We start from the raw sequence: 22,788 nt of genomic DNA, 5'->3' as shown, positions 1-22,788 counted from the left end.
CAACCTGGGTGTGTGGATGTGGAGCAGCCACCAGTGATGGAAAAGGAATAAAATTCCACAGAGAGCCAGCCCTTGACAGCCCCAGCCCTTTTTATAGCTTCTGCTCTGTGGCCCAACAGGACACAGACTTCACAGCTTTATTTATTATAAAAGATCTTTAGGAATTTGAACTCCACCCAAAACCACCCCTTGGCTTTATTTCTGCCCACAGGGTGATGGCACTGCCAGGGCAGCAGGGCTGGTTCCAGGTTTTCTGGACAAGGTGATATTCCCAAAACTGGAGGTGAAACTCCCCTATCCCCACACAGAGCCACGGCTGGGAAACTTCAAACCCCAAACTCCATTTCTAGGCAGCTGGATGCCAAACAACCCAGTGTTTATTGCAGTGCTCCTCATTTGCCTCGGGTTTATTAGATGTACATTCAAAAATAAAAGCTCTGTGTATCTCAGCTGGACACAGACAGGCTTGAATGACGAACGAGCCGATCACCTCCCGGTCCCGAGTGTGGGAGCAAAGAGTCCAGCTACCAGCTCAGGATCTCTGTGCATGGAGTTGGAGCCTCAGGCATGAGAAACTCCAGCTCTGCTTTCAAGTATAGTTGGTGTGAAGCCACATGGTCTCTCTGGCATCACATCTCACCACAGGGAAAAATCCTGCTGGCCCCAGAAAGCCACATCCCTCAGGTCTGCCCCAGCCTTGGGGGAAGATGACAGGATTGGGCAGCTGCTGGAGCAAAGTGCCAGCTTGTTTTGGCTCAATGAGCAGGGAGAAGGCTCTGGGGAGCTTGGGCAGCTTATATATACATGGTACCATTAGAAAAAAATCAGCTTGGACCCCATGAAGTTACCCTGGCTGCACAGAGGGGCCAACAGCCGGTGGAGGTCTGGTGGAGCCAAGGGGTTCCTGATGTTCAGCAGCTGCAGCAGCTGCCCATGGTGCTCCCACGCTGTCCCAGTTCCCAGCTTGCAAACCCTCCAGCCAAGGCAGCTCTTGGCCAGAAGGCTGCACCTCAGGCAGCTGGATGTCCCAAATAGACCCCTCCAAACCAAACCCACCACCCAGAGCAGCACACAGTGGTTTAAACAGGAAAGAAAAATAAAAAAAAAAAAAAAGAAAGAAAAAAGCATGCTTGTGGTATGTAAGTCCCACTGCCTTGGATCAACCATGCTGACTTTGTAAATTCCCATCCCAAGAAACAGGGCAAGCCCCAAGTTGACACAGGCCCCATCCCTGGCCCTGCAACACCCAGGGAAGGCACAAGTTCCAAAGCACCAACTTCAGAACCCCTCCAGGTCCTGGATACAGGAGGGGTCTGGCTGCCTCTGCTGAATTCCATTATTTGTTGGTTGTGTAGCTTTACGTTCATGGACTTTTGTTGATGTGGGCTCACAGGAGAGGGGAGAGACAAACCACAGGTGTGAGTATGGAGTGCAGGGTGGCAAACCCCAGCCAAACCCTGGCTGCCACCCCTGCCTGTGGGGCTATGTGTCCAAGTGGGGAATTTTACTGCTGCAGCCAGCAAGTCCTTGGGCCAGGAGGGCAGTGGGATCCTGGACAGCGTGGGGACACATGGCAGCAGGGTGTGATAGCCTCTATGGTGTCAGCAGTGACACAGCCAGCTCATCCCTGGGGCTTTGCCTGGGCTGGGCCAGCACCAGCTCCCACTCGGGACAGCCGGGCTGTGGCTGCCCTGTGGCAGTCCCACAGGCAGGGAGGGGATGCCAGGCTCTCCCAGCAGCTGGGATATCTCTCTGAGGCCAGGAGCAGCAGCAGCAGCTGTTTTCTCATGCCAGACAGGTCACTGAAGTTCAAGGCTGGACTGGTGTGGGCTTGGTGAAGCAAAAATGAGACAAACAAGGCAGGAAGGGGCTGTGGGCACAGCTATGCCAGGAACATCCCCCTTGGAGCTGCCCCTCGGTCTAAACCCTCACTTTTTGGTGGCCAACTGCAGCTTCCCAGCAGCACTGGATGCTCCCAGAGCTGAGCAGCCCCAGCACTGTACCCTGGCAGAGGTGGCTGGTACAGCTGCGTGTGCTGTGAGCCCTTTGCACCAGCCAGGCACTGAACACCTCTCTGCAGGGGCCCAGAGCCAGGGCAGTGGGGCTGGAAGCACACTCTGTCCCCAGACATCCAGAGCTGGGACCATGGTGGAGCTGCAGAACAAACTACCCTGTGATGCAGCTCGTGGGCACCTCTCATGGGCTGCCATGCTGCTTTTGTCCAGGGTAGAGTTAATTTTTTTCACAGTGGCTTGTATGGGGCTATATTTTGTGTGAAGAAAATTAACTCTACCCTGGCTGAAACCAGCTCCCCAAGCCTTTAGAAGCAACATCCCCCCAACATCTTCCCTTGCAGTATGTGAGAACTGCAGACAGCATCCATGGATGTGTTTGTGACAATCCTCCACCAACAAAACCCCAGTGCAGGCAGCCTGGACAAAACCTGCCTGCTCTCCCTGCCCTTCCAGCCACCCCTCTCCCCAGATCCAGGCACTGCCAGTGGGAAGGACCTCCTGAGGCAGATCCTTGGAATGAAGCCTTGCAAGGACTAAACAAACCAGACACATGATCCCTGACCATGACGCAGAGGGAGGATGGAGAGCTGGTCTGTGCCATGCAGTGCACCCAGGCAAGGGCAGTGACACGCTGAGGGTGACCTTGTCCATCAGAAACGCTGGGCTGGCCCTGTGGGAGGTGCAGATGCAGCACAAAGACCCCAGGAGCCAGTGGGAAATGTCCTCCAGCCAGGCTGTCAGGTCCACAGGCACAATCCTGCTGTTGCTCCCTTGTGGCAGGGATGGGCTGGGATCTGTTTTTCAAGTCCAGGTGACTCTGGTGCTTCAGCTCACCCTCCTCCTCCTCTCTGCAGCAGAGACAGCATCTGTCTGTCTGTCCATCCATGTTTCTGGCCTTCAGCAGGACTCCACACGGACACAGGCAGGTGGCTGCAGCCCTGGGTGGCTGTGGGGGCCGGTGTTTAGGTGGCCTGGCCGGGTGGGAGGCGTTTGCTGTCCAGAATGGCCTTCCAGTCATCAGACCAGGAGTGCAGCCGGCGGCTGGGGGGCTTCAGCTGCAGGTGCTTGTTGTGGCAGGCAGTGAAGAGCACGTGCTCCCAGGTGGGGTTCTGCTCTGCCCCTGCAAAGAAAAGAAGGTCAGTGGTCTGGAGAACTCTGAAGTTGATTTTACCCCAACATGAAGACCCCAAAGTTACAAAACCCAAACAGCATGGAAAGACCAACACCCATCCCTGGCTGCCTCCTTCACCCCTCAGCTCTTACCTGTTATATCAGGTCTGTCGTCTATAAGCAGATCAGCAGAAACCACCGTCTTATCTCGTGTCAAAACAATCTGCTCAAGAAATTCAGGGCCAAAGTGCTTCTCCACCCAGGCATACTGGAAGGCAAGAGATGGCTGGTGAGCTCAGGGAAGGCTGATGGATGGGGCAGAGGGTGCTTGGTGGAGTGGAAGCAGCCCTGGCCCCCACACAAGGAGGATATCTCTCTTAATAAGTTCATTAGTGGGATGGATTTGGATGCTGCTGGAGTAAAAGTTCTTTGAAAGCCAAGCAGCTTTTGATGTCATGATGAAAGACTAAGACCAAGAGCCTCAGTGCATGCAAATGGATGGAACAGGTAAATTTTACAGCCAGGAGTCAGACACCTTCCACTGGGCAGCGTGGATGGGAGGGGGAGCTGAGATTTGGGCCTGCTCACCTTCTCGTAAGGGCAGTACCGGTACTTCTTGATTGGGCTTGTGCAGATGAACACGTCAGTGCTGCCACGAGGAGAAAAACAGGGCCAGAGTGTCATTCTGGGCCAGAGCAGCAAGCAGCCCAGAGCCAACCCCCCACCACACAAAGATCAAACAGATTTAAGACATTAATCCCCCATCTCACAAAATCCCACAGCACAATCGTGTTCGCCTTTTCACAGCCTTTGCTGGGAGCAGAGAGCTGAAGCAAAAATGTTCTAGGTGACTGCTCCCTCTCTCCCCTCCCTTCCCTGATGGCTTGGAGATATTTATTTTTAATGCTGTTATTGTACCAGCACTTCTGCCAAGAGGTGGATGTGAAGCCGCAGCTGCTCCTCTGTCCATCCCCACACACCATGGGCAGGTTCATACTCACTCTGCCAAATTTGCCATTTGCTTCACAGCTTCCACCGCCCCAGGGAGAGGGTCCAGCTCAATGAAGAAGTTCTTGGATTCCCAGATGCTGATGGCTTTCTCCTGTGAGGAAAAGCAAGCAGTTACTGCACTTCTTGGAATTTTTCCTGTGTGTGCGTTCTCCTCACCCTTTGCTAGGACAGAGGATGGGGCAGGGAGAACAGTGGGAGGACCAGATCTGGTCCCCTCCTGCTCACCCCCCTTGTCTCTGTGGGTGCCTCTGCTACCCACCTGGCAACCTGCACCCAGCCCATACAATTCAGATTGGAGATGCTCTGGAACAGGCTCAGTTTTGTCTCTGCAGCCCCAGACACAGAGCAGCACGTTCCTGTGAGGCCAAACACCAGAGATTATCCAGATCCAAAGCAAACCCATCCAAAGGGATGGATCCATGTGGATCCAGCTAACGTGGCCTAGTGGCCCTGCTCTACCATGATGCTGTTCAGGCACAGATACTGTCTGGCCTATTTGTCTCCATGAGATCACTTAAAATAGCAGCCAGGCTGCTCTCCCAGGAGAAAGTGCATTACAGGATGAACCACATGTCACAATGAATGCAGATGCTCTTCCTCAGGGATGCCTGGACAAGGACTAGCAGGCAAATAGAGTATCTCCAGGCAAGGATTTGAAACACAACATCCAGGACAGCAGCCTGGCCATACTGGTATGGTACAGGGAGAACAGAGAGGAGACCACAGGGAGCAAAACCTTGGGGTGAGAGCAGAGTCCAGGAGCTGCCTGCAAAGAGTCCAGCACAGCTCTAAGCCCCTGCTCTGCCTCAAACAGGTTAACAGCTTGTCAGGTGCCAAGGAAAGTAATAATTTTGCACAAACACCATGTCCTAAGGGAGGAGAGCTGGGAAGAAGCAGAAGCAGCCCAGCCCCAGAGTTGTGATGCAGCTGAGGAGCTGCAGATGCAGAAATGCCTCCAGGCTCCATGGCAAGAATAACCAGTGTAAAAGTTTGCCACATTCAAACATTCAAACTCCAGTTGCTCTGTCTAAGACTGGGGAGTAGTGATGTTTTAAGATGTTGTCTGTAGTTGCACGAGAGACACCTGAGAGATGGAGGCTCATGCAGCAGAGCACTTCAAACTGCACTTAAGTGTTTTCTTATAGCAGCACTTCCGCAGCTATCCCGCTTCCAATTATGTCAAAATGCATTTTGCAATCAAGCTTGAGGAGGGAAGAGCTAAGCTCAACTTGAGGAAAATGCCCAGAGAACACTCCCAGAGCCAGAAAAATTCCCTGTGGCAACACAACCAGCATGCTACCCAGCAGATGGAAAAATCCCCTGGGCTGGGAATCCCACCAGGTGCCAGGACAGAACCTCAATCCCCATAAGGAATTTCCCTGCTTGTCCAGGGCTCTCCATTCTTCCTGTGTGCTCAGTGCATTGCTGAACTTTCTCCCTTTCAGAGGTGGGACCTGCAGCTCATTGGACTCTTTGGCTCCTATTTTCTGGTCCCTGAAGCAGGTCAGTGGTGCTCTCTGGTCAGAGACTGGAATGGCTCAACTGAAGCCATAGAGCAGCACCCACTCACTTTAGCCCTGCCCTGAAACCACAGGGAAAACCAGAACTGCCCTGAGGTCATTCTGTGCAAGTTTTGCTGCTTGTTCAGCCTGAGGTTTTGGTGGTTTTACATGATCACAGCAGACACGAGATGAGCTCACTTCATTTAACACATCCAAAGTAGTTACGATCAAGAAAGAAAAAAATTGTTATCGTGTGTTACCCCTGCCAAACTTTGAGCAGCTGCTTTACTGCAAGAATGATGTCCTACACTTCCCTTTCACCATTCCCAGCCAGAAACAATGCTTTATTCCTTCAATTCATCAAGTTGTTTAGGACTTTGCTCATGGCAAAGCCCTGGACCTTATTCCCACTCCTTTCCCTGTAACCACCATACTCCTAACAAGAGGAACACTTTTATTTGCCATAACACATTTCAGCCAGTGCAACTGCAGTCCATGGATGAGACACAAAAATCCATTGGGATGGGAAACTTGTAGAGGCAGAAAACAACTCTGCAGCAGTCAGCCTGTTGCTGAATGATAAATTACAATGGAGAGACAGCTTCTGCTTTTAAGCTTTAATTATTAAACTGAATATAATAATTTCTGGCATGGGAGGGCTTAGGTTGTTTTAATTTTAAGTAAGCCCTCAAATGAAGCATCAATTGCATGGTTTGTTCTGAACTGCTCTGCTGCAGCCCACCCCTCATATTGCTCTTTGGGAGAAAAATAATCCATCTAGGAATGGTACCAATCCATGTGGCCAAATCAGTGCTAGAAAAACACAGCTATATAAGCTGGGATATTTCAAGACAGATGTTTTGAAATACCCCCTTTCCTTGCATCTGTCTCTGTCCAAGCATGCAGAGGAAAAGCCCACTAGGCTATCTGATCAGCCTGGTCTAGTGGAAAATATCCCTCCCCATGGCAGGGGGTTGGAATGAGATGGTCTTTAAGGTCCTTATCAACCCAACCCATTCCAGGATTCTAAGAAAAACACAGATGTGCACAAGAAAAGGTGGGTTTCTGGGGACAGATGCACTGGTGGAAGCCCTCCTGTGTTCCTGTGCTTTCATGGAAGCTTTTTGGTGGTCCCCACAGCCCTCCCCAGCGCTGCCCCCATGACCTGGGGGTCACAGGGTCCCTGAGGGCCAAGCTCTGGCCAAAGCAAGCCCATGCATGGAGCTGGGGGAAGCACAACTCACACTCAGCTCGGGTCCCAGGCGCCCGTACTGCTCCGACACCCAGAAGCCCCTCCGGTCCTCCAGGGCAATGTAGGGCTTGTCGGGGTACCTGGCCCTGAATTTCTTGAGGAAGCCTCCCTCGAAGTCAGCCAGCACCCCGTCCATGTCCACCAGCACCCGCAGAGCCCTGCGGGACCCCACTGCGGGGCCGAGCCCCCTGCCCAGCCCGGCCAAGGGGCTGCAGCGCCGGGGCCGCAGGTGCAGGAAGCAGCTCAGCAAAATCATTGTCGAGAGCAGGGGAGATGGGGGACTCCGGGGCAGCAAATAGGGGATTTGGGGAAGGGGGCTCAGGGGAGGGAATAGGAGGCTCAGGAAAGCAGGTTCAGGGCAGGGGATAGGGATATGGGGCAGGGAATGGGGGCTCAAGGAAAGGGATGGGGGGCTCAGAGTAGGGAGCTCAGGGAAGGGGATGGAAGCTTGGGACAGGGAATGGGGGCTCGAGGAATGGGATAGGGGCTCAAGGAAGGGACTGGGGAGCTTGAGGTAGGGGATGGGGCTTGGAGCAGGGGATGGGGCCTCGAGGAAGCAGATGGAAGGATTGGGGAAAGGGACAGGGGGCTCAGAGCAGGGGCTAGAAGGGCTCTCCAAGCAAAGAAGGGAGTCTCTATTTCAAGCACGCACCGAGCCAGCGGGCAGCCCTGTCAAGCGCATCCCTTTGCAGCAGAAAGAAGGAGCGGCAGGGGGGTGCAAGAGGGGGAGCAGAGGGGCTGCCGGGGGGCGCGGGGGGGATGCAAAGGCTCGTCCTGGCCCCCAGCGCGTCCTCCCCCTGCCCGCCCCATCCCTTCCCGGCAGCGAGCGCGGAGCGGCGGCGGGAAGGCAGCGGGAGGGCAGCGGGGGCAGCGGGGCCGGAGCCCGGCGCGGAGCTCGCCCCGACCCGGCAGTGCAAAGCCCAGTTCCTCTTCCCGGTGCCTGCCGAGCCCGGAGCGCCGGCACCGCCTTAAAGCGGCACAAGCGCCCTGCGACAGCGCCGCGGCTCCGCGCCGCCCGCCCGCCTTAAGGCTGCCCCAGCCCCGCTGCCCTTCCCCTGCCTCCTTCCCTGCCTCAGTTTCCCTCGCTGTCAGTCTTTGGGATACCCGGTCCCCCCGCCCGTTCCATCCCCAAGCCCGGCCCTGCCTGCAGAGGTGGTGGGTGTATCTGGTGGCATTCGTACGATGGTGATTTATTGCGTGAAATGCGCTCGTTTCTGACAGTTCTTGCGCCGTGTGATAACTCTGTCCCCACGAGTGACAGGAACCCTTAAAAGCCAATCCCCGGACCCCAAAGAAGCACCAAGAAGGGCTCGATGTTCTGACCAGAGACACCAAAGATGTGTTCAAAAACACTTTGGGGGTTAAAACTGATGAAAAAGAGGGAGTTCTCCAAGTGATACTGACAGGATTAGGCAACCTCTGAGCTGGGAAATTAAAAAACTTTGCTCGACAGCAATAATAAGGTTCCAAAGTATTTAATTTTTCAAGTCCGGAATGTTTTCAAGTGGAATGTATTGCCCTTGTTTCACAGAGAGGGCAAATTTGCTGTTGGGATGGGGTGACCTGGGGAAGGTCACGGAGGGAAGGAAGGAAGAAGTGGCTGGACACGATGGTGATCTCAGCTGAGGCTGGGAGGAGAATGTGTCAAGTTCAGGTCTGTGTTGTGCTTTCACTTACACCGCAGGCATTTTGCTTCCTGCAAGGAATGGGATTTCAACACAGCTGGATGTTCCTGACTAAGCAGGGAGGGAATACATGCAAATTTATGGCTCCCCAGGGCAGTGGTCAGGGCACCAAGCCTGACACAGTTGAAGGAGCATTTGGATAATGCTTTCAGGCACAGGGTGGGATTTCGGGCTTGTCCCGTGCAGGGCCAGGGGTTGGACTGGATGATCCATGGGGGGTCCCTTCCAGCTCTGGATATTTTATGATTCTGTGATCTCTGCTCAGGCTTCCATCATCTTCATGGATACTGAACACACTGCTTCAGCTCCCGAGGGATGGAAAATACAGATCCATGTATTAACCTGAGGGATTCAAATCCCATTCCCTGATACCAGAGCAAGCATTCCAGGCAATCAGACGACAGCCACCACACTGAGTCCCCGTCAGAGGGGACAAAAGGGATTAAACTTCTGCTGGTGCAGTGCAGCCATTCGTGTGGGCTTCAGCCCCCGCCCCGCGCCGGCCACCCGTGTCGGGGAGGGCCCGGTGTCACGGATGGCCGAGTATCGCAGGAGTCCCCATGTCGCAGGGGTCCCCTATCACACGGGCCCGCATGTCACGAGGGCCCGGTGTCGCGGGGGTCCCCGGCGGCGCGGAGTGGTGACGCGCCATGACGTCACCACCGCCCCCCCCTCCGGCGCTGCTGAGTCACGGCCCCTCCCGCGCCCCTGACGCGGGGTCGGCGGTTGCCATAGCGACCGCGCTTCTCGCGAGAGGCGGCGGAAGTGGCGCGCGGGCGGAGGGCGTTGCGCGGCTCCCGCGGCGGCCGCTCATTGGCGGGCGGCGGGCGGCGGCTCCCGGCGCGCGCCGCTCCCCCGCCCCGCCCCTCAGCGCGCGCGGCCGCGGCGCGAGCCGCCAAGATGGCGTCGGCCCTGGAGCAGTTCGTCAACAGCGTCCGGCAGCTCTCGGCCCAGGGTGAGGGGAACGGGGCCGGCCGGGGGCACCGGGAGGACGGGGCGGGCCCGCGGGGCCGAGGGAGGACGGCGGAGACCGAAGGAGGTCGTCAAACCGCGCGGGTGTCGGGGCGGCGGGCCGGGGCCTGCCCGCTCGCACGGCGCTCCGTCAGGCGCGGGTCCGGGGTGCTGCAGCCCCGGGGTGAATTCGGGGCAGCTCCGAAGGGATCCCGGCGGTGTGACAGGGCCATAGGGGCCAGTGGTACTCTCACGGAGCTCCGTGCTTTTCCCAGGGAGTGGTTTTGGTAGTGGAACCCGCACCGGTGATCTGCCAAAATCTGAGCCTTTAAAAAAGGGGGAGGAGCGAGCATCGCTAAGGCTTTAACTGGGATTGTGTGGCCCAGCCTGTCACCTCCGTAATAAACGGGCAGGTTATGATAAGTGTGGTTTAAACTATATTTCTGAATTGTCCAAGTGTCCGTGCACTACATTTCCAAGCAGAGCCTGAACAGAGTCCCGCCCCACCACTGTGTGACAGATCTGAGACTAACCACGTGTCCACAAAGGGTTTTAATCACCACAGTTAGAATTCCTTAGTTATACTGCCAAACTTCTAATTTTACTGTGTGTGGGCGCAGCGTTTCCTGGTTCTTGAACTTTCTCTCTGTGTTGATGCTCTGTGAGATGTGTTCTGACTGGTCTCTGCCTGGGATGCTTCCTCCCAGAAACTGATGAAAAATTTATTTTTCCCACCATGGCTCCAGGTTTTATCTCTGACAGTTCTTGGGTTGAGCTCCAGCTTTCTCTTACTCTGGTTTTGCTTAATAGATACCGAGTATTTCTACTTCAGAGACAATTTATACCAGCAAGGTGTGAGTACAAACCAGATGGAAGATGGATCTTTGTTCTCCTGTAGTTGAGCTGGAGAACTTTCTATCACAGAGTTTTGGGGATGCAGAAAGCTCAAGGGGAGACTGGTTGGCTTTGTGGAACTTCTCCCATTACGGGTGAGCCAGGGAAATGTTCTCTCTGAGAAGGTCTCCATGGACCTGTTGGAGCAAGTCCAGATGAGGCCACCAAGATCATTGGATGGATGGAGATATGAGGAAAGGCTGAGAAAATCTGCATTGTTCAGCCTGGAAAAGAGAAGTCTCCAGGAGGGCCTAATTGTGGCATTCCAGTATCTGGATGGGGCTACAGGGAAGATGAGGATTTATAAGGGCCTGGAGGGACAGGAAAGGGGGAATGGCCACCATAATAACAAAAGAGTAGGGTTAGATTGGATATTAGGAAAGAATTCTTCCCTGTGAGGGTGGGGAGACCCTGGCGTAGAATTCCCAGAGAAGCTGTGGCTGTCCCTGGATCCCTGGAAATGTCCAAGGCTAGGCTGGACAGGGCTTGGAGCAACCTGGGATAGTGGGAGGTATCCCTGTCCATGGCTGAGGTTTGGGATGAGAGGAACTTTGGAGTCCCTTCCAATCCAAGCCATTCTGGGATTCTGTGAGAGTAAATCCAGAGCCAGACAGGCTCAGGATGTGAGAGCACTCGGGAGCAATGTGTGTACTTGTGGTGGTTTCTGACTGTCATTTGGCCTCTTGGGAGGTGACTGGAAGGGACATTTAGTTGGACCTGGTACTGGAATTTCTGCTTAGACTGTAAGTTGTTGGGTGTATGTGTGTGTAGAAGGTTAGATCGCAGAATCCCAGAATGGTTTGGGTTGGAAGAAACCTCAAAGGCCATCTCTTTCCAACCCTTTCCATGGACAGGGACATCCTCCACTAGACCAGTTTGCTCAGAGTCTGTTTGGGGTTTGTATTTCTTTTTGTTTGTTTTTTTAGGGAATGCTAAGTGATACAACTGTAGAAGGGGTGTTTTTCTGGAATAGGGAGGACACCAGAACTAGAGGTTTTCAGTGCCTGAGCACCATTATCAAAACACAGAGGGTTTTACAAGCCCCATTCCTTCCCATGCTTTTTTTTATTCCATATGGAGGGGAGTGGTTTTGGAGGCAAGTGTCTGGGCTCTGGTCCCCCATTTGGAACTTCTGATCCCTCTGTCACTTCTAGTAACATTGCATTGCTAAAACTTCCCAGCTTTTTCATTCTCAAAGGAAAAAGGCAGAGACCTGAGGGTAATGTAAATCTCTCTGAATGGAGGCACTATTCCTTGTTTTATGGAGACTTTTGTTAAGGGTGAGAGGACCTCTGTTTTTTCTCTCTAATCTGCAAGGATTGAACATTGAAACAATACTCTGCTTGAAACAATACTCTGCTTGAAACAATACTCTGCTTCAGAAGGACGTTGAATTCATTCAATTAATTGTGGGGGAGGAAGAGTTTGAAAGCAGTTCATGGGAATGGATCTGCTTTCTTTATAAGAATTTTGGGGCTTACCATACCTTCCTCATTCAAAGTAGTTACTTTTCATGCCATGTTCATAGCTCACAACATATAGAATAGCATTGTAGCTTTAATTATACAAAGTAAACTTAAGGACAGGTTTTTAAATACTTTTGTTGTAGGTACTTAGTTGTAAATTTAATGTCTACTTCAAAAGAATACTTGAGTGCTTGAGGACCAGCAAGCAACAAGCTTGGTATTTGTTTTATTAAAAAAACCAAACAGGAGGTGGATAGAAAATTAATGCCTGTGTTATTAAAGAAAATTAAAACTTCTAGTAATACTATTATCTCCTGAGGTTACATGGGGAAGCAGGCTATAATGAAGTGTAGGAAAGGTCGAATGTTCTCTAATTAGGCTTTGACAACAATGCCTTTTGTTTTTCAGGGCAAATGACCCAGCTTTGTGAACTGATCAATAAAAGTGGAGAGCTGCTAGCAAAAAATCTTTCTCATCTGGATACAGTGCTTGGTGCCCTGGATGTACAGGAACACTCACTAGGTGTTCTTGCTGTCTTGTAAGTGTTGCTTGGTTTTAATTAAATCTTAAAACTTCAGGCAATGAGCTGAACTATCAGCCAAGCAAATCTGGCACTGGCACAAGTAGCCCAGAGAAGCTGTGGCTGTCCCTGGATCCCTGGAAGTGTCCAAGGCCAGGCTGGACAGGGCTTGGAGCAACCTGGGACAGTGGAAAGTGTCCCTGCCCATGGCAGGGATTGGAACTGGATGGGCTTTAAGCTCCCTTCCAACCCAAACCATTCTGGGATTCTGTGATAGGTGTTTTTCCATATGTGTTCAGCAAAAAGATAGAGAATGAGCTTTAAAAACTTTATTTTCAGGGCATTAATACATTGAACTGTAAGCATGGAGCAAGATGTTTTTTTCCAGTAAAAAACAGGCTTTTATCGTGGGTCTTGTGTGTTTGTCTTTAGACAGCTCTGAGGCTTTTGCTGCTGTCTGGAGTTTAAGATAAAGCTTGAGTTGCCTTGGGGGTGCTGGCCTAAAGTAGATATTTAGTCTTGAAGTTCAAGCTGGCTATATCTGACTTCAAGTGAACTATCTGCAGGTTCCACTGCTATTTTTAAATTATCTTTTAAGGGAAAGATCAGAATTCTAGTACTTGTTCTATTACTCTTTTGAAACAAAATACTGATAATACTGAAAGTGCTCTTTGCCATTGTAGTTTGCACTAAATTGAAAATTATGTTGTTCACAGAAAGGTGTTTTCAGGTGTTGTTGTGCAGCTACGGGGGAAATCCTGTGCCATGTCTCATAAGCACTTTGGATTTGTTTGCAAGCACCTACATGCAGAGACTTAGCAATGAAAATGAATCTTTTGTATGAATCTCCAAGCAATAAATGCTAAACCTTTTGTTTCTTTATTTCAGGTTTGTGAAGTTTTCTATGCCCAGCATCCCTGACTTCGAAACGTTATTCTCACAGGTGCAGCTTTTTATCAGCACTTGCAATGGAGAACACATTAGATATGCAACAGACACTTGTAAGTTAAGCCTAATTGCAGACTTGATATATTTTTGGATAGTTTGGTAATACTGATTTTTCACTGAGGTGGTTTTTTTTGTTTGTTTTTTACTGTGTTTAGTTGCTGGCCTGTGCCACCAGTTAACAAATGCCCTTGTGGAGAGAAAACAGGTGAGCAAGTATCATCTAGTACAAATAAACTACTCCATACCCAAGGCTTAAAGGGGGTGTTACCAGCCTCTTACTCCGTATTTGCCACTAACTTCACACCAAGTGTTTCTGTGCAGCTCTTTTGTTTAAAGTTTACTGAAAGGTAATGAACAAAACTCAAAATTCTAAGATTTCTCTAAGGAAAACCTAAGGAAGATAATTTTGGGGGGAGAAAAGTTACCTAAAAACATGTTCTCCCACACAAAATTGAGATCTCTGGTACCAAGAATGTTCTTCAGACGATGTGTGCATGAGTAGAGGAGAGAGCTACAAGGGTTATTAACACTGATGAGTCAGTGATTTTAGTTTCAGTGTTATTCTCACTGGTGTTATATAATGTTCTTAATGGAATGCCTTAAAATGTGCAGGAAACTTGATTAAGAAATATTTGACCAGTGGTTTTGTTGCTAAAATCCTGACTTTTCCAGGCCAGTTTGGTGAAGTCTAGCCTGAGGCAGACCAGATTTGATCTCTACTTCTAAGTGGACTGAAGTGAGAACCTTGTCTTTAGTATTTGTTGGGAGTTTAAGTGCAGTCAAGGAAGGTTTTCTTATCGATACAGATTACTGTATTCCTGGTGAGATCAGCTTTGTGGAGCAGAATTGATGACTTTATCAGAAGTTCTATAGCCAAGGTTAACTTTATTTTCCAAGACACTGCAATATCCTACAAGAAGGGAACCTCAAGTTAACTATTACTTAATGGAACCTGTCAATTAGTGTTATTTTTCATTTGTAAGTGTCAACATAAGATCCAATGTGCTGCCATCTATGAGAAATTATCTGAAAGAGATGTAATTTCTGACAGCCCCTGCGAGGAATTAGCATTCTCAGACAAGCCATAGACAAGATGCAGATGAACACAAACCAGCTGACCTCAATACATGCAGATCTCTGCCAGGTAAGGGGATCAGAAGGGTTTTTTGTGAGGAAAAAAACTTATAAAATTCCTATATACCTTCAAGGAAATGCATGTTCACATATTGTAGTGTGAGAATGGATTTTCAACTGGATTTTTGTTTGGCTTGTTTTTTTTCTAGTAGTAAATAATATGATACACTGAAATGAAATCTAAATGTGATATACAGATAAATTACTAATTTAAAGTGTTCAGTGCATGTCCTCAGATCTTTGATTTTGTTGATGACTTCAGAAATTCCTTTGACATCCCTTCTGAACTTATCTTGGGTAGTATCAGTGTAATATCCAGCTACTGTCTGCTCAAGTCTGACAAAAGACATTTGTCTCGGTGTCTTTGGCCTGGATTTGTATTTCTGTCTCATTCTTGGCTCCTGGGATTAAGGGTCAGGCAGGAATGTTTAGAGCAATATTTAGTGCTGCCAGCACAGTAGTCTGGCAGTCCTGGAGCTCTGTCAGAGTTTATTTTCTTTAGAAATCTGATAATTTTATAACAGTTCATAGTCTGTGTTAAAGATTTTCAACCTGTGTTACTCTACTACTGACATGCTTTGTTTTTTAACTCAGGGGATAGTGATATTTATGCAGTAGTACTAATTAATTTCGTTTCAATTCCTTCTCATGGAAACTTGAATGGAAATTGCTAATTTATGAAAACTTGATTTATTTTCTTGTAGCTCTGTTTGTTAGCAAAATGCTTTAAACCTGCCCTCCCGTATCTAGATGTGGACATGATGGATATTTGTAAAGAGAATGGGGCATATGATGCGAAGCACTTTTTATGTTACTACTACTATGGTGGGATGATATACACTGGGCTAAAGAACTTTGAAAGAGCACTCTACTTTTATGAACAGGTAACTTGAAATGAAATTATGAAGTGTGACCTCTGGAAAGGCAAAAGTAGATTTGTAACAGTGCTGAGAAAACACTGCACCTTTGAACTGGCACAAGCAAACTGTCTTTGGAGGTGTTTTCCTTTAAGAAAGTCTCTCACAGCCTCTTTGCACCAGAAAGCTGTGCAGTTCAAAGGGTGATGTTAAATTTATCTCACTATAAATATTTTTCAGCTGCCTGCTTAAAACTGCAGCACAGAAACAGGTCGCAGGCTGACACACGGTTGTGTGTCCTTAAAAAGTAGTCCAGTGGTTTTGCCAAGGCCTTTGCTACTTAAAAGAGAGGAGTTTTGCTTCTTCAAGGCTGTTATAATATTTGCTGGTTTTGCTTTATCTGGGAAGGAAATGAAAATAGTAAAATTGGGAAAACTTTGTATATGAGGGAAGTGCTGTGAAATGTGCAAAACAAATTGGTGTAACATTTTTCTTTTTTGTAAACTAGGGTCAGCTCATGAATAGTTCCAGTATCATAGTGAACTAAAATCCCTTTTCCATATTCTGCAGACCTCTGATAATGTAATAGCTTTATAAAACCTCTTTGAGGATCTGTGTGAATCTGGGTTCACAAGTAGATAGAGGTGATTTCTGGTACAACTTTAGATATATTCCAAAGAAGGAAGTTTTCATTTTATCTGAGCAGGTCTATTTTAAGACAGGCACCACTCTAATGTGATATGTTTTGAGTAGCTTGTATAAAGTCTCCCTTTTTTTTGCATAAGTCTGGATAATTAATTTTGACAGAAGTTAGTTAAGCTTCAGCGCTCAAAGGAGAATTTCATATGTCACTGTATTCTTTCTCCATGCAGCTTGAAATTGAGTTTCTTGCTCATGCAGTAGCTACCAGGATCTACCAGTAAGCAGACTAAATTTCTGTTCCATTTCTTTCTCTCTTGTTTAGGCAATAACTACTCCAGCAATGGCAGTCAGTCATATTATGTTGGAATCATATAAAAAGTATATTCTAGTTTCTTTGATACTACTTGGTAAAGTTCAGCAGCTACCAAAATACACTTCCCAGATAGTTGGTAGATTCATTAAGGTAAGTATTGCAAATGCATCTAAATAATAGATCAACAAATCTGAATTTGTAAATGTGTAACAGTGGAAGGTGTCCCTGTCCATGGCAGGGATTTGGAGTGAGGTGAACTTGAAGGTCCCTTCCAACCCAAACCATTCTATGATTGTATGATGTCAGTGATACAGGTTTTTAAAATTTGGGAAAATATTGGTGTTGAATAGTGCTAATCAATATTCCTTTGGCTGATACTGCACATTCCTTTATAGCTTTTTATGTTAAAATTTAAAAAATACTCAGATTTCAATTGGCTTTCCAGACGCAGTGCCATTATGAGAAGATTTGACCTGTTAACCTCATCTGATTGAAGCACAAAATGTTAAACAGTTTATTCCCAAACCCAATCTTTTTAAAGAATAAAAGCTTCTGAAAAAACTGTGAGTTTGCAGTCTGTAAGCATTTAGATTATGAGGTATAGGGTGGGAGACAAAACTGAAATTGAGAGAGTTCTGATCCTAAGTAACACATTTCTAAAAGTTAGTTCTTTTTAACACTGAGCTTGTTGATTTGTGACCAAAATTCTAGAGAGTTCCAAAATTCTTCTAACTTCAGAATCTAACAAACAAGCTGAAAACTTTAAGGTAGTTTAGGTGAACTTGTTTCACCCTCTGCTGTCGATGCTGTGACCCAGTGTGGTCAAGGATGGATGTCTTAGAGGACAGAACAAATATAATGATGGGAAGTTACTGGCAATGCTTATTCAAACTCAGCTGGTCACTTGAGAGAGTTTTTTCACACTGCTGTAAGTAAAATTGTCACACAGATGTCCTGGAATGATGTTTATTAAGTAAATAATATGCAGTAATACAGATTTAGTGTATGAGGGTCTGTCATTGCCATAAAGGCATGTATGGGCACTCTGTCTTTTTTAAGAGAAATGCCCAAGCTACTTAAATCTATTTCAATGCCTGCATAACTTCTAATGTTGGAGCACTGAATAGGTTTTGTGAGGCTGGATGAACACTGTGTTCTTTAAGAAGAGTTCTCATTTTTTTCTAATTGCAGCCTCTTAGCAATGCTTACCATGAATTAGCGCAAGTTTATTCAACCAATAAACCCTCGGAGCTTCGAAATCTGGTGAACAAACACAGTGAAACTTTCACAAGAGATAACAATATGGGGCTGGTTAAGCAATGCTTGTCATCCCTCTACAAAAAGAATATTCAGAGGCTAACCAAGGTAAGAAAAACTGAGCAGTTTTCCTCTAAGAGTGTATTTCTGAAATATATTCAATTTAGAGTTAAATGATAACAGTAACGTGGCAGAGAAATTACTGGAACTGAGATTTGTGTCTGAAACAAAGGAGACTAGAACGCCCTGTATAGGAAAACAAATCAGTTGGCTGCTTATGCATTATTTAAAAGGTGATTCAGTCTGTCAGGGGGGTTTGCCCATGAGGTTTTTGTAGCTAATCAAAAAAGTGAGCACTGCAAACCAGTGACCTTCATCCCTATCAAAAAAATAGGAAAACTGGACTTTACAGGCCACTTCCATAGAAAAGAGTGAGTGCATAGGACAGATTTTGGAAGTATCTGAAATAAAAAGAGGAACAGAAGCACTGAAGTGATTTGCTCCTTTAGCTGAGAGATCAGATCAATCCTGAAAAGTGATTGGGGAAAGCTGCTGTTTTGGCAAGCTCAAATGATATTTGTAGTAGGAAAAAAATCTTACAAGGAGCTTTATATTTTCATCTCTTGAAGGAAATTTGAGGGGTGGAGAGTCACCTTTTTTGTATAAAAAGGTGAGAGAATGTTGGACGTGGTCAGGAGTGTCTGGTGTAAAATTGCAGGAATGAGTAATGACTCCATACGTGCTCAGTGTAACAAATTAATGTCTGGAGGAAGAACTGACTCACTTTGATGAGCCCTTTAATAATTGTGTGTTCTACTTGTTCCTTCCCATCAGACTTCCACAGTCAGGTTACATAGGCCATGAAGCATCAAGGGGAAAATTCTTAACATCTAGTTTTAACACTTTAAAACTTTATAAATTTCAGACATTTTTAACATTGTCATTACAAGACATGGCAAGTCGAGTGCAGCTGTCGGGGCCCCAAGAAGCAGAAAAATACGTCCTCCACATGGTAAGACCTCTGATTTGGCTAAACTATCCCAAAATTAATGTTTGGGTTGGCAGCACACATCCTGAGCAGTTATTTTTCAGGGTGGAGGAAATGCTGGAAGTCTGCTGTGCTGTTGACACTTTTCAAAAAAATCTAAAAAGCTGTTCTCCATGTAAGATAATTCTTGAGTTGTGTTTTTGGGAACCTGTGGGAAATAAAAGCAACCAAGTTAAAGACAATTCCACAAAGAGTCTGTGTGTTGTAGTTACCTGAAATTCTGTTCTTGGTGATAACTTCTATTAAACCCTCTGTCATTTCAGATAGAAGATGGTGAAATCTTTGCAAGTATTAATCAGAAAGATGGTATGGTCTGTTTCCATGATAATCCTGAAAAATATAACAATCCAGCTATGCTTCATAACATTGATCAGGAGGTAAATCTCTTCCTGCTTTTGAAATTCTTACCAAAGAACCTTAGTCTGTAATCAGAGAGCTGCTGGCTTCTGCCAGTGTAGTAACTCAGATATAGAGAGTGAGGACTGTAAATCATTATTTGACTATTCCACAGTATTTTCATGGGATTTGGATTCATACTGTCTGTCAGTGTGTTCCCTACACATCTTGAGCTGTTTCAGGAGACTGACTGCTATTGGTGATGGGAAGGTCCTTGAATAGATGAGAAGGATTGTTTTTAGAGTTTTAAACTTCAGGGATTGCTTCAATTGGCTCTCAATAACCTGCCTGTAGGTTAAGGTGGTTGAGCCTCATGAGACTGTCTATCAGTGGCCTTAAAAAGGGCTGTTGGGAAGACAGGGATCAAATGAAAGGAATAAAAAATGGTCTGACACTTTTGTTTGGGAGGTGAAGGATGAGAACATTTTGATGTGGAACTGTAGTGGTGGCAAATGTTATTTGTTCTACATGGCACAACTGTGAAATGTTCTGAAGATCAGGTACAAGCTGGACAAAGTAATCAATTTCATACATATTTTTAAGATGCTGAAATGTATAGAGCTCGATGAACGACTGAAAGCCATGGATCAAGAGATCACTGTGAACCCTCAGTTTGTGCAGAAGGTAATGGATTTAATGTCTTGTAAGAGTATGTAAGAGATTGATTCAGTGTGGTGAGTATGTTGTACTGAATGTCAGTATTTACAGTGTTGTTATTACACATTAATAATATGTGCATAAACATCATGACACATCATAAAGATAATTTATTATTTTTGAAAGTGCTTTTTCCTTATTGATCCTGCAGTGATTTCAACCAGAAAATTAAGTGCATGTTATTTCATAGGCACTTTATTTTCCTGCCTGTTCACTTCAAAGAACTGTCTTTCTTAAGCCTGCAGACCTGTTTCTGAACAGAACTAACTCTCTCCCTTTCAGAGTATGGGCTCTCAAGAAGATGACTCAGGGACCAAACCATCCAGTTATTCTTGAAATTAATGTTGCTCACCACTCCGCTTTCAAGTAAAAGCTTATGAAAGAATCACGCCTGGAACAGGGCATTGAGGAGTTCCACGAAGAGAGCAGAGAGAACTGAGCTTTGCTTTTCACCTGGACATTAAGAAAATAAAACACCCTCTCAGTACTGTATAATATCAGAAATATTCTCTGCAAAGAAAAAGGAAATCTCAAAAGAAACTTGAAAGTCTGTTGTGGATTTATTTATCTTCAGATTAACATTGTTAATGCATTAAATAATCTACCTTTTGTTTTAAAGGGTTTGAATGTTGCCGTGTTTCTGTAGCAGTCCTCTTCTGCGAAACAAGAAGTGTTATTCAGGGAAGAATACAAACAAGTGTTGGTTCACTTATAAGATAATTATTGGTTCATTATTCTGTATTTAAAGGTGGCTCAAAGAGCAGATTTCTCGTATGTGTGGTGGGGGCAGAAGGGTGGAGTTGAAGCAAATCATAATGTAGAGAATTTGCATATGCCCCATGTAGCTGGTGCTGTCTGTTAAATGAGGAAATAAGAACTGTTCTTCCCAAAAGGATGAGGATATCACATGTCCTTGTAAGGAAGTTTGCTGCACAGTAGGAATCATATATGGAAAACATACATGACAGCTGTTTATGATTTTAAGTTTCTGGTACAAAATATCTGCTAATATTATTTGCTCTTAGATGAAATTTATTAGACCTAAACAAAAGGATATTTGGGAAATGTTGGTGTTCTGGAGGATTCTAGACAGGAAGTTGTTTACACTGAAAGAAATTTGTTTGTTCCTCTGCAAATGGCATGAAGGTATTCAACAGGCTGATAGTTTCCTTGGTGGAAACCAGCATTTCTGCATGGAACATAAATAGAATTCTATACAGCTCTCAAAATGCAGGATTTTATTCAGCTATAGCGTGTTGGAATGGTACCTGGTTTTTAATTTACTATTTTAAACTTTAAAACTTTGTTATTGGATTTTTTTAAAAGTGCTTCACCCCTTGAATCAATAGGCTGTTTGATTTTCTGTCATTCTCTTGTATCTGAAGATTCTCACTGTTCAAACACCTTCCTGTCAGGCAGAAATAAACCTGTCATCAAGTCAGAAAACGAGAAGCTCTGCTTCCTACTCAAACACCTGACCAGGAGCTGCTTGCTCCTGCTACCCTTCCAGCTTGTTTCCAAGTGGTAGCTGAGCATTCCTGGCTCTTGCTGTGTGAAGTTTGTATGTATTGAGGTCACCTGTGGTTGAAAATATTCGATTTGTGCTTCCAGTGCTGATACAGAAATGGGGTTTTCATTTAAAACCGGTGTCACAAGTCTAGCAGAGCCTCTGTGACAGCAAGGTGCTGCTTTCTGGTGAAGAGAGGAGTCCCAGGTTGTGGTTGGTGATGAAGGATGTTTTTAAAAGTATAAAAGAGCAGTTTAGTATTGAACACAGTGGAGGTCCATAGTGTGAGCAGCTCATCACTTCCTGCCAGAGAGAATTCCACTGGGACAACTTTGATCTTTAGGCAAAATCATGGGGTTGTTCATAAATAGCCTTATGAGTCTTGTAACTAGAGATCTATGATTTTGAAGGTTTTTATCCTAATTAATCCTGCTGTGATTTTAATGCTGAACATACACCATTTCCCCCCCTGGTCCCATGGAAGTGTTAAATGAGTAATTAGTGATGCTGTGCTTAAGCCCAAAATAGGGTGGTTGTTACTACCAGGTATGGCACTCACAGGAGGGACTGCAAACAACTGACCCCAAACCCCACCCATCCACAAATGTGCCTGGCTCAACTCTCCTTGCCACTGGCTCCCTTGCCAGGGGAGAATGTATTCAGGATGTTGTCATGGAGTTGGAAAAAAACCAGGAATGTCCATTTTTACATTACTAGTTCCTATTAGTGAGCGTGGATTTACCTGTTGAGAGCTGCAGGATAGTTTTCCAGCTGTGGAATTAGAAGGAAACTAATCTATGCAGCTGGTAAATAGCTCTAGATTTTTCTCTTCTTTTTTCTTGACTAAAGTAGATAAAACAAATCCTTGCTCACATCAAAAGGATGGCAGAAATAGCTGTGCAATAGTTTCAAGTAATATATTCCATTATGTATCTGATTTTTAAGAGAGCAAGTTTTAGAAAACTGCTGAGATTCCTTTTCTGGGGTGGATAGTTGTGCTGTTAAATGTCTGAATTCTGTTATAAATTCAAAGTCAGGTCCCGCCTGTAGAATCAGTAGATAAAGCATTCACCAAAAGTGCTCCAGGGAAGGGCTTTTAAGTCCTAGTTTGATAATCACACATGGTCTGGCATCTGCATGTCTTGAGATAGCGCTGAAATTAAGTCAGATTTTTAATGAAGTAGCTCCTTCTAAGCCTTGGAACTAATTGCCTGGGCTGTGGTCAGCTGCAGGGCTTTGAGAACACTTGGGCTTTCTGGTTTTAATTTGTATTTACTGCAGGGAAGGACTTTTGCTCAAATCTAGGAACACTGCGTGCTGTGCTGCTCCCAAATTGGACTCTAAGAGGTCCCGTGGCTGTTTCTTCCCATCGTATACAGTCACAAGATGTGTCCAGGGAATTCTGAGTGCATGCTTCGATATCTGACTCCAATTTTGATGCATTTTAATAAGCAAAGACACAAAATGCACTTCTGAAGACGGTGTTAGATGTGCAGCTGCAGATCATAGCCACAGGAGGGGTCTCTAGGCCAGTCACTGAGATTTTGAAATGTTTCTGAGAAGGAATGGTTGGAAGTTGTTTGTGTACAACCCCCATTCCTGTTTTTGTGCCACTGAGGAGCC

At 46.4% G+C, this 22,788-nt stretch overlaps 2 protein-coding genes across 12 annotated transcripts; one reads left to right on the top strand and one right to left on the bottom strand.

The window, feature by feature from the left end:
• Window positions 1–339: 339 nt before the first annotated feature.
• NT5M (5',3'-nucleotidase, mitochondrial) lies at window positions 340–7,809 on the bottom strand. The gene is made up of 5 exons (XM_015643400.3): window positions 6,883–7,809; window positions 4,127–4,227; window positions 3,714–3,774; window positions 3,279–3,393; window positions 340–3,135 (listed from the first exon to the last, which is right to left on the bottom strand). Exons 1-5 carry the CDS (start codon window positions 7,144–7,146, stop codon window positions 2,978–2,980), a joined length of 699 nt encoding a protein of 232 aa, XP_015498886.1. The 5' UTR covers window positions 7,147–7,809; the 3' UTR covers window positions 340–2,977.
• A 1,624-nt stretch (window positions 7,810–9,433) lies between these two features.
• Window positions 9,434–20,959, top strand: COPS3 (COP9 signalosome subunit 3). 11 transcript variants are annotated; one of them, XM_015643199.2, is made up of 12 exons: window positions 9,434–9,530; window positions 12,295–12,424; window positions 13,295–13,407; window positions 13,510–13,559; window positions 14,406–14,498; window positions 15,193–15,372; window positions 16,310–16,450; window positions 17,492–17,665; window positions 18,483–18,569; window positions 18,869–18,982; window positions 19,545–19,625; window positions 19,941–20,378. In XM_015643199.2, the coding sequence occupies exons 1-12, from the start codon at window positions 9,476–9,478 to the stop codon at window positions 19,992–19,994; spliced, it is 1,272 nt and encodes a 423-aa protein (XP_015498685.1). In that variant the 5' UTR covers window positions 9,434–9,475; the 3' UTR covers window positions 19,995–20,378. The 11 variants fall into 11 exon arrangements, with proteins under 11 accessions (XP_015498685.1, XP_033373787.1, XP_033373789.1 ...); XM_015643200.2 differs by having other exon boundaries at window positions 9,476–9,530; window positions 14,338–14,498; XM_033517895.1 differs by lacking the exon at window positions 9,434–9,530 and adding an exon at window positions 10,893–11,700.
• Window positions 20,960–22,788: the final 1,829 nt, after the last annotated feature.

This window comes from Parus major, chromosome 14 (assembly GCF_001522545.3).
Source record: "Parus major isolate Abel chromosome 14, Parus_major1.1, whole genome shotgun sequence".
NCBI classification, from domain to species: domain Eukaryota; kingdom Metazoa; phylum Chordata; class Aves; order Passeriformes; family Paridae; genus Parus; species Parus major.
This window is presented reverse-complemented; position numbering and strand designations above follow the sequence as displayed.